This window comes from Pseudomyrmex gracilis, unplaced genomic scaffold (assembly GCF_002006095.1).
Source record: "Pseudomyrmex gracilis isolate BER0280 unplaced genomic scaffold, ASM200609v1 scaffold_21, whole genome shotgun sequence".
NCBI classification, from domain to species: Eukaryota; Metazoa; Arthropoda; class Insecta; order Hymenoptera; family Formicidae; genus Pseudomyrmex; species Pseudomyrmex gracilis.
In genome coordinates this window covers 972514-983717 of record NW_018020605.1, presented here as the reverse complement: position 1 = coordinate 983717, position 11204 = coordinate 972514, and the positions used below count along the sequence as shown (strand labels likewise).

Here is an 11204-nt window from a genome sequence, read left to right as displayed (position 1 = left end):
AGACTTCTCCAGAGCGTTCCAGCGGTTGTATGAACGATCTCAAACGTGCATAGCTTTAAATGGAGACTACCTTGAAGTGTAAACTTGTTTAATAAGCCATATCTTTCATTTTCGATTTTTAATTCACGTAGTCCGGGAACTTTCCGGACAAACTGTGTATACACGACGCGAGTTAAAAGAAAAGAGCGATGATAATAGGCGGAAAATGAAGGGTGGCGGTCGACGGAGGGTGATTACCTAAGCGGAAAAACCGGAGAGACGTGCGTTACACGCGGAAAGAGGAAAACGACGCACGCCTGGAGGATCACAGGAGGAAGAGTGTGAAAGAGTAAAGTGGTGAGCGCGGGAGGGAGGAAGTGAAAAGTAGGCTAACGAGATCCTGCGATGGTGCGAAGACAATAGCATCCCTCCGCTCTTCTCTTTTTTTTTTTTCCTTCCGCTTGTTCAACTTTTTTTCCAACACCTTCTTTACTCTTACCGTCCCTTCGATGAGGGGAGAAACGAGGCAAAGCGCCCAGAAAAGAGGTCAACGAACATTGGGCTGTCAGCTCTAATTAGATCCTCGAGTGTCGATCGCAGTTGCGCCGCGATGGGAATGCAAAATGCTACTGCACGGAAATGCAAGTTGAGCGGGTGTTGTGCGTGAAGTACTGTTGTACCCACTTACGATTCTATCTCGTATTTAGCGGTAAATATGGTCGTTTAAAGTTTGAAAGAGTTAAAACTGCGAGAGTCGAATATGTATGCGTTTATAGCGTATTTGACGTATGCGCGTACACTTTTATATACGTGTGTTTACATAAAAGTGTAAACATATGAAAAATTCATTATATATATAATGGATTCGTTATATATATATATGGTCTTTTAATGTTTGGAGTGATATTGTGAACAAATACATTATTGGGTTTTACTTTTATGTTGGGACACCAACAGGAGCTGTGTACGATAACATAACGCAAATGTGTGTTTGTGATAACCCACAAGCAACATTTCTCGGACAAAAACAACGTGATCAAAAATTTATCTTTCTCGAAACCGTTCCACTTTTATCTGAAACATTTTTTTTGTCCTCAATAATTCCGGAGAAAACTGACTGAAGATTGATTGAAATGGGACATTTTGTATATAATAACTCAGATACGTATAATAACTAAAAAATTTTGAAAAATGAAGATTGCTGGTTTTATAATAATATTTCTCATACATACACATGTATGAATTTTAGTTCGAACCAGATACGCTTATAAGGTAGCTTCGAGAATATACTTCGTTCAGCCGGATTGCACCTTTCATTTCGCTTGATTAAATCCGATCGAGTCGTTGAGCGAAATCGACAAAGACAGAGCTCTACACACTCTCGTGTGAGAGCGTGTAGAAGAGCGTGTGTTTACACACACGAATGACGAGCGACAGAGAACTTTTTGCGTCTATAAGTATTCGCTCGAAAATTGCCACTGAGAAGGCCAGCGAGGTCTTATTTCGAGAATCGAGAGATCCTCTCTTGAGAGAGATGCAGTTGCACTGCAAAAGAGCGCTAAAGGATTTCAGCTAGAGGAGGGAAAAAGAGAAGGAGATGACAATCTCGCGAGAGTTTGAACAACGCATTCGATCGCTCCAAACTCTGCTCGAAACACTCTCGTGTCCCAGATAATTCAAGAAGGAACATACAGAAGAGTTCCGGCGAATAAATCGACATAGCTTTAGAGTTTCATAATACGAATTTTACAGACGACAAATTTTTGAAATAGATAATTGGCAAAGTAATTAAAAAAAGATTTTGTCTATAAAAAAACAAGCACTACAATGCAACAGATTTAAAAAGATTTTGGATCTGCCTGTTATACATTCATCGATAGAACGAGTAATTAATATTTGAAACTTCGTGTCATACTTATTGCTCGGATGGAAAAACGACTCTACGGAATAAAAATAAATAATAAAAGATATCTCGAGATTAGATACGACGTATTTAAAAATTCGCGTACACGCTTTACAATTCATAATAGTGTTCTTTGTTATTGCTATACGCGTATCAAATTACCTATTACGTCATTAGGATTTCATGCGCGAGCAAAAATCGATCTGATTAGATTCTGCGCAGCGCTAAATTTAGATTCGGTTTTATCGGTCTGTAACTTGCACCCACCCTTCCCAGTTATTATGAACAAATCTCCGCGCGTAGAATTACCTATGCATTCGGCCACAACTGCATCCCGCAACAAATCGCAGATGTCACGCATGGCAAACAGATCGGCATAATTTACGAGCCCGAATGTGAACGCCGCATCTCATTCCGATCGCACCTGTTCGATCAGAATGGCCGACTAATATACGGCCTCGTCCGACCTGATTCGACGTAAGGACAATAGAACGATCGTATCATAATGGCGAGGTGTTTGCGATGGAAATCCGTCTCGCATGAATCATAAACACGACAAATTAATTATCCGCTTGTCTGTCTCATTTCGAAATGCGAATATTGTACCGTCGTTGTTGTGCCTTCTCGTGCTTCCCGATTTTAATTTATACGTATGCGCTTCATTTAAATATACACATATCGAAAAACATTATCTAAAATAACAGTGTCGATACTTTGAAATTAAAAATTTACATGCAGAATTGTTTTATTAAAGAATTACAACAAATATATCATTTTTTTAATGTTTGAAATGCTGTGTGCGTATCCGCTCGACAAAAACTGTCGCTGCGGCGATTTATCTGCTTTGAATATTTAATCTTTCCACACAAAACCATTAGAGAAAATTCATATTAAAGAATTCCTATGTGCGTCAAGCGAACGAAGAAAATTTTGAACGCTTTCTCAACTAAACGTCTTTTTTTCAATCACCTATACTCCGTAAAATCTATTCGCGATGTCTGTTTGTCGAACGTGCAGCGTAGCAAAAAATGTTTTGCCGCATTCGGAATTTGCATATTCGACAACAACAGAAACAATAGCCTCAGAGCTATGTTGCGACGTCGTCGGTTCGGAGAATCGCCAGAGATCGAGATAAACGCTATTCCCTCTCGGACTCACCTGTAACATGCCGGAGGAATGATAATAACCGGAAGCGCATCGAGACGAGTCCATTACCGAGCTGTCGCGGAATATCTCGTTTTCGTTCGACGATGTCGTACCCGGCGTTGGAAATTAGCTGCAATTAGCGCCGTGCATGACACCAATGCACACGGGATGGCTCCGTAAATACCACTTGACGGGAGAATCTGTTAGTTTCCTCGTGTTGCGGCAAAACTCGGGAAAGCGGATATAAACGTTAAATTTATCTTGTGTGACATAAATTCCTGTTTTATCTGCAGTATCAAAAACTATCATTCAAATTCTTTCTTTATCCAAGAAATTATTTACGTATGTGAAGAATTGTATAAACCAAGCGACAACACTTCGGTGATTCGGATTCGAAATGAAAGCAACAAGTAGCACATGATGTCTTTTATTATCTTCTATATTTATAAATAGACTTTTCTGTCTGATGAGTGTCTGTTGTAATTGTTGCTAAAAGTATAGTAATTAATTAATTAAATATAATTACAGATCCTCCACTCGAACACGTGTTCATATATGCAGTGCAATCTGTGATAATTCTATTAATGCATACATGTCGCGCAGCTCTAACGAGTTATAATCAGTCAAGTACTGAGTGTAATTTAATGGTTTGTTCCCCTTACCTCTTCCATGGACATCCTTCTAGTTTCTCTTTCTCACCTTGTCTTCTATCCATGCGTTTTCTCTTTTCTCTAACGTGTGTCTCTTTTTGTCTGTCTACATTCTGTCTGCATGTGTCTCTCTCTTTCTCTTCTTCCCCCATTTTCCTTTTCTCTCTCTTCCTCTTTCTCTCTCTCAAATTCTATCTCCAGGTTTCCACAATAATACGAGCTTCATCGGCGAGCTAGTACGACGAACGCGCAATTTGCGGCCGAGCTCCGGCTTTCTCAAATAATTGATGCAATTTCCGGGTTGCGAGCGAGCTGCGAATGACCCCGAGAATTTGGATTCTAGGTGGATTCACGAGATGTTCACGTCACAAGGTGAACATTAATTTCCGTACGCTCTCGGTATTATATAAATCGCGAATTTTTAAAATATAAATTCATATTTTCGCACAATTGTTGAATAGCCACGCCTAACTTTGCGAAAATTTTTTCCACATTTGTTTTACGAAGTTCCGCCGTACATCCACGAGAAATACACATCTAATACTCAATAAAGTTTTATAATAATAAATACGATAAATAAAATTTAAACATTTACTTAACATTATTTATATTTTTTGCGTATAAAAGTGTATAAAAACCTTGTAAGCAACAAATATAATGAGCTTACTTTTCAGACTAAATTCTTTGCGTGTCTGACAAATATTAATTCCGTCATAGTGACTCGAACACGCGTAACGATCATTCATGAGATTATGCTAAAAACCACGACGCGGACGATAGCATAACGTTGATAGCGTGCACGATATCCGATGTGCTCTGTTGTCGCAACTACACATAAAACGATACACCTAAACTACTGTTGACTTCAAACTAATTCTATTAGTTGCTTACGTTGAGCGCTTAACCCGCATTCTCTCTCTCTCTTCTCTCTCTCTCTCCCTCTCTCCCTCTCTTCTCGTATTCTTATGGAATTAATTTCGCGGTTTTGTTCGCTGCAAGTTTCTCCCCGTCGGCGTCGTCTGATCCTTTTCCCGGGCATGATCGACGACAACAACGACTCTCTTCCTAACCGCGGCGGCGGCGGCGACGGCAGCGTCATTAACTTTTTCGACGAGCCAGATATTTCCTACTCCGCTAATGACGTATCTCTTTAATCGCATTTACCGTAACTTTATACGCGCTGACTTTTGGTTATATTAACTACTTTGTTTTAACTTGAGAACACTCGTGTTGTACTATTTCATTATTTTTATAATAATAAAACGTGTTTTCATACGTATCATAATAATTTAAAGCGTTTCTATATATATATATATATATATATATCATAGTAAGGAAAAGCATATCTGTTAATTGCATAATATAAATTTTATATAAAAACACATTTTATAAAAAGACTATTTTATATATTATAAACTAGTAATAAATATTGTGATAAATAAAGTAAACAAATATATTAAGTTAAAAGATCTTTTAAACATAAGTTTTTTTGAAAATGGCTCAATTTTTACAAAATAAAGTATAAAAAAAGTAAAGAATAAATTGTTAATTTTAAAAATTTTACTTTTCTTTACGAGTATACAATCGGCAAGTAAATCGCGTTCTTTCAAGAGTTTAGAAGCACTGGAAGAAAATACCGAGAATAGAGATATTGCTTTTTATCCTGTCTACAAGATCTTATACGTTCTCGCACAAAAGAAAACAAGAAAACTGGTGATATGGGCTGGTGATACAGGCAGACTAAAGATATTACTGCCATCTTCTGTCAGGCCAAGTTTATCGAATAAATAATATAAATGTTATATTGAATATTTCACTTGTTACAACATGTTGATTGTTTAAAATAATTGTGTTAAAAGCACTCAAAATAATATTCCATTTCTAAATGACATACACAAAGTGTTAAATTATGAAGTTGACATAAATGTAACACCTGAAAATTTACAGAAATAATAGCGTATCAGTTATGTGATAATTTTACATTGAAGTAATAAAACACAAGAAAATTGTAACATATATGAGCACACGATGTTTTACTGTGTATATATATATATATAAATCATGCGGATTTTGAACACACGATTTTTATGTGTTCACACAATAAAAATTTTCTCGTGTTACTACATTTTTATTATTATTTCTATGTAAAATTAACGCACGAGTTTTTCTCTTGTATACACAGTAAAAACAATTTTTGCAAAAACTGAATTTTTGCATGAAACTGTGTATATATATATATATGTATATACACAATAAAAAAATCGTATTGACAAAACTAGAGTTTAGCAAAATTTTAATTTCAAAAAGCGCGCGTTATTTTACGAATGTTTCATTTTTTTAATTAAAATTATATCGGACAATATTTTTTTATTTGTTATTGATTTTATTACAAAAGAATCGGAATATTCAGAGCATGAAAACAGCTGATTAATTCGCATTATAAATATTTGATCGCGCAGCGCAGAACGCTGGCTGAATGAACTTTAAAAGGCTTCGGCGGATGCAAATTAATGCGCGCCATAAAAAAAAAGCCGGCAAGCGTACCGGCAGACGGCTTTTGCGATACGCGATCCATAATTAAGTTGTAGATTAGTTTTAGTAGATTAAACGAGAAAATAAACTGTGAACTAAACTCCCGCGAGAGTTATACGCCGTATCTTTCTCTGTAGCGTCACGATGTAGTAAATCAAATGATAAAATTAAAGTCAAAAATGACATTTATAAATGTCTTGCTGTCAAACGACGTTTCTGTAAAAAAAAAAAAACCGCCACGTGTTTGAAAGCTATTTAGTTATAAGAAGAACTTTTTTGGGAACTTCAGGTCACCAGTGGCTGAAGACGAATCTCGACGTGATCCCCGAGTCGGGCTGGTCCGTCGATCCGTTCGGCCACGGCGGCACCATACCGTATTTCCTCAAGGCGTCGGGCGCGTCCGGCACAGTGATCCAGCGAATACACTATGCCTGGAAACAATGGTTCGCCAAGAAACAGTACGGTGACTTTGTCTGGCGGCAGCCATGGGATCGCGCGGGCACCGCCGACATGCTCACCCACAATCAGCCGTTCGACATTTACAACATCAAACATTCGTGCGGTCCGCATCCGCATGTATGCCTGAACTTCGATTTTCGCAAGATACGCGGCGAATACACCGAGTACTCGGTGCGCGCCGTCGAGATCACACCCAACAACGTCAAGCAGATGGCCGAGCTGCTGCTGGAGCAATACGCGAGAACCGGCTCCTTGTTCACTCACAACGTCGTATTGATGCCTCTTGGCGACGATTTCAGGTTTGCATAATTTTATCTCATAAAAAGAAAGGACTTTATATCTTCAATCCTATTTGCGTTTACATTTTTCCGTTTGTTGCACAAGTTTGTTGCGTTGAAAGTTCAATTATGTATATTTTCGGATGCATTATATGGCTTCAGTTTTTATATTACACACACATTACACTTTTTCATATTATAAAGATAATTACTTTTGTGTAATAAAAATAACAAATGATACTTTTTTATTGTATATTGCATTTATACAACATCGGTATATGCATTTAACGGAACGAAATTGCGTTCCCCCTTCCTATTGTTTTATTTCAGATACGATCACGCGATCGAGTGGGACCAACAGTACACCAACTACAAGATCCTGATGGACTACATAAATAGTCGCAGGGACGAGTACAACGCCGAGGTGGTGTTCGGCACGCCGAAGGATTATTTCCGTGAGATACAAAAACGAGTGGACAAGTTCCCGTCGCTAACGGGTGATTTCTTTGTGTACTCGGACATCTTCAGCGAAGGCAGACCGGCTTACTGGAGCGGCTATTTCACCACCAGGCCGTACATGAAAATTTTGGACCGCGAGCTCGAGGCGAATCTCAGATCCGCTGAAATTCTCTACACGATCGCGCTGAATCTTGCCAAGCAATCTGGCAAAGATATCAAAATTTACGAGACGTACTTCGAGAAGCTCGTGAAGGCTCGTCGTAATCTCGGTCTGTTTCAGCATCATGACGCGATCACTGGCACATCCAAATCCTTCGTCATGAAGGATTATGCGCTGAAGCTGTTTGAGTCGATCTCCGATACCACAGGTTTACAAAGCTTTGCCATTCAATCGCTGGCAGCTGTCACTAACAACGGCAAATCGAATTCCGTTTATGTGTTAGCCGAGTCGGACAGAGACAGTTACGAGAAATTACCGAAAAAGATACCGATCAGCGCGAACGGCCGCGAAACCAAGAAGATCGTTCTCTTCAATCCGCTTGCGCAAGCCAGACAGGAGGTGATCACTCTCAAGATCACTTCGCACAAGATCAAAGTCTTAGATCCTCAGAGAAATCCCATAGCTTATCAAATTGCGCCGGTGATGAACGCCACGAGTATCACGCACGATGTGTACGTGCTGCTCTTTGTGGCAGAGCTAAAACCTCTATCGATCGCCACGTATCATCTACAGCAAGTCGATAAGGTACCCGTCGAGGCTATCTCAACAGTATACTGCAGCCGTTGCGGCAAGGATAACGTTTTTCCTATCAAGCCCATGCAAGTGGGCGACGTGCAGCTAGAGAATCAGCGAATGAAGCTGCTGTTCGACGGACAGACGGGCTTCTTGAAACGCGTGACGAAGAAATCCACCGGCAAGATCATGCAGTGCGCGATACAGTTTGCCGCGTACCCCTCGGCTCAATTTCACAGCGGTGCCTATCTCTTCATGCCGGATCCGAATCTCCGGGACACCGACAAGGATGTCTTGGAAGCATACACGCCGCATCAGAAGATCTACATCGTGAGCGGCAGCCTAAGCTCCCGGCTCACCGTCGAGTACGGCAAACTGTTGACGCATCACGTGGCCATCTACCATCACGAGGGTGGTCTCAGCGAGGCCATCTATTTGCGCAATATTGTGGACTTCGAGACACCGCCCAAGAACCGCGAGACGGAGATGTTTATGCGTCTACAGACCGACATCTCCAATGGCGACACGCCCGAATTCTACACCGATTTGAATGGACATCAAATAATCAAGCGTACGAAGATCGAGCGTATCGGAATCGAAGGCAACTACTTCCCCATCACGACCATGGCCTATATTGAGGACACGAGTCACAGGCTGACCTTACTGGTGAACCATGGCCAGGGCGCGGCCAGCTACCAGCCAGGTTGGTTGGAGGTAATGTTGGACCGCAGGACTCTATACGACGACTCGCGCGGTATGGGCGAGGGTTTACTTGACAACCGACGAACAGTAATCAAGCACTGGTTGCTGCTGGAGGACATTAACGGCGAGAAGGATAAATACTCGAGACCGTCGCTGTTTGCCAATCATTTGAGCAACGCTCTCAACTATCCGGTAAACATCTTCGTGGTGGATGGCAGTGAACAAGAAGTCACAATGACGCCGGAAGTGCGATTATTGAGTCAGAGCTTTCCGTGCGACCTCCATCTGCTCAATCTGCGCACCAATCATGATCAAAAGCTGCCGCACTTTCCAGTGAATAGCGCACTTATGGTGCTACACCGACAAGGCTACAGCTGTTCCGTAGGCATCGACGTGAAGCAAAAACACTGTCCACTTATCGAGAGAATTGCACAAGGTACCGCGTTCTATAAGCTTGATAACGTCAACATCACGAAGACGTCGCTGACCGGCACGAGACCGGGCGGTCGTCTCAAGAACGGTCTTCAGGATATTGGTCTGCAACCGATGCAAGTCGAGACGTACAACGTGAACTTCGTGCAATGATCCTAAGCCAAGTTAATTGTAGATTCTCTCGCGTTTGTGTTGATCGGACGATGAAATTCCATAAGTGCGCGATTACGCCTTCTGAATAGCACTGCCGATATAATCGTACTAAATACTACCTCTTTGACTCTTCGTATAACGCGTGACTTTATCCGCGCAACAAAGGATAAAAGCAAAAGCGTAGATAAATAATTTGCAGGAATTAATAAAATATCGTGCAATGGAATGCGACAGAAAAAAAACTAAATATTTTCCACATCGAGGATAATTTATAGGCAAATCTCGATCCAAATATTTCGCGTCGATTGTATTGTCTTTTATTGGGAAAATTTTATGGAATGAAAGGTAGAATGAATGTGTATTTGTAAATGTTTGAACTAATATACATATATATATATATGACATAATTAATCATTAAGTATAAATGATAAACGTATAACACGTGTGTGCGTGCATTATAATTGTACATATTGCTCCCCTAAGTGTATAATATACATTTTATTATTAAATAAAACTGGGAGGAGAGGAAAAGGGAAGGGAAGAGGAAGATATAAAAATATATATATATAACATATACATAGACACATTAATAATTTACTCCACATACTCTTGGAGTGTGAGAAAACTAATTAATATAGATGTGTATATTCACTTGAAAGAATTGTGAATACATTTCACAAGTGTAAGTTTTTTTTTTTCACGGAAGAAAGAAAGAAAATCCGCACGCATGGTGATAAAGATACGAAAAAGGGGCCAGAGAAAGGTTTAGGCCTATATATAATATATTATATATATATATATACATATACACACAAAAAAGATTAAAATTTTATTATAGTAGTATAAACGAACAGAGACTGAGATCCAGTTGCGATTTTCTTTTATATATATCTGTACACAAATATATGTAGATACAATGTACATTATATAATATAATATATATTATATGTATGCAATGTAATATATATTATATGCATATGTGTATATTCTTCTATATATATATATATATATTATATATTGTACATAATATATACGTATATAAAAACATGCATACGTTGTGTATATATATATTATATTGTACATATCAAATTATAATGTGCTCTAATTATTGCAGGATAGTAGATAATCTTTGTGATAGCAAAATGATGTAAAGAAAATCTCTTATGCGTCTATTTTCGTATGTCGAATATTTTGCTATCGACCCTCCTTCTCCTCTTTTCTCCTCTTGCGAATGTTGGCAATTAGTGTCTTCTTACAGACGGAGTGAGACAGGGATAATTCAAAAGTGTTCTCCGTGTATATCGTACGTGTGAGTTGAAGATAATAATGGTTGACTGCGCGTAATGAACATTGCGTATCAGATGACGAAGTTAACTACGAGGATAATCTAAAAGAAAAAATTCTTAAAAAGGTGTGCAAAGAGATAATTTTTATTAAATTGTATATATATACATATAAATGCATATAAGAGTATTTAGACGATCATCTCTCATATTATTTATAATTGACGCGAAATTGTTGATCACTGATAAATTGCCGGAATTGCGAAATTTATTTTTTTTTTTTTTTTTTTTATCCTCTAAAGTACTTGTACTACGTACTTGTACGAGAAAGCCTCAGATTATTAGCAAAGTACCATATTTCCGAAGTGTTCCGTGTATAACGTTTTACGATTATGAGAGACAACGGCAGATACATGTCGAATCTTGTGCACGAGGAATATTGCGAGGATATACGTATGTTCATAATATCGTAGCGCGATGTTTCCAGTGATCTTC

At 39.0% G+C, this 11204-nt stretch overlaps 1 protein-coding gene across 4 annotated transcripts in view; it reads left to right on the top strand.

Moving 5' to 3' along the window:
• LOC109851841 (alpha-mannosidase 2) overlaps positions 1-10313 on the top strand; it is a 115717-nt gene extending 105404 nt beyond the window's left edge. For all 4 annotated transcript variants that reach the window (XM_020422320.1, XM_020422321.1, XM_020422325.1 and 1 more), the window contains 2 exons: positions 6500-6968; positions 7278-10313. In XM_020422320.1, coding sequence (XP_020277909.1) covers positions 6500-6968; positions 7278-9426 — 2618 coding nt within the window. In that variant the 3' untranslated portion in view covers positions 9427-10313. The remainder of the gene's footprint in view (positions 1-6499; positions 6969-7277) is intronic.
• Positions 10314-11204: the final 891 nt, after the last annotated feature.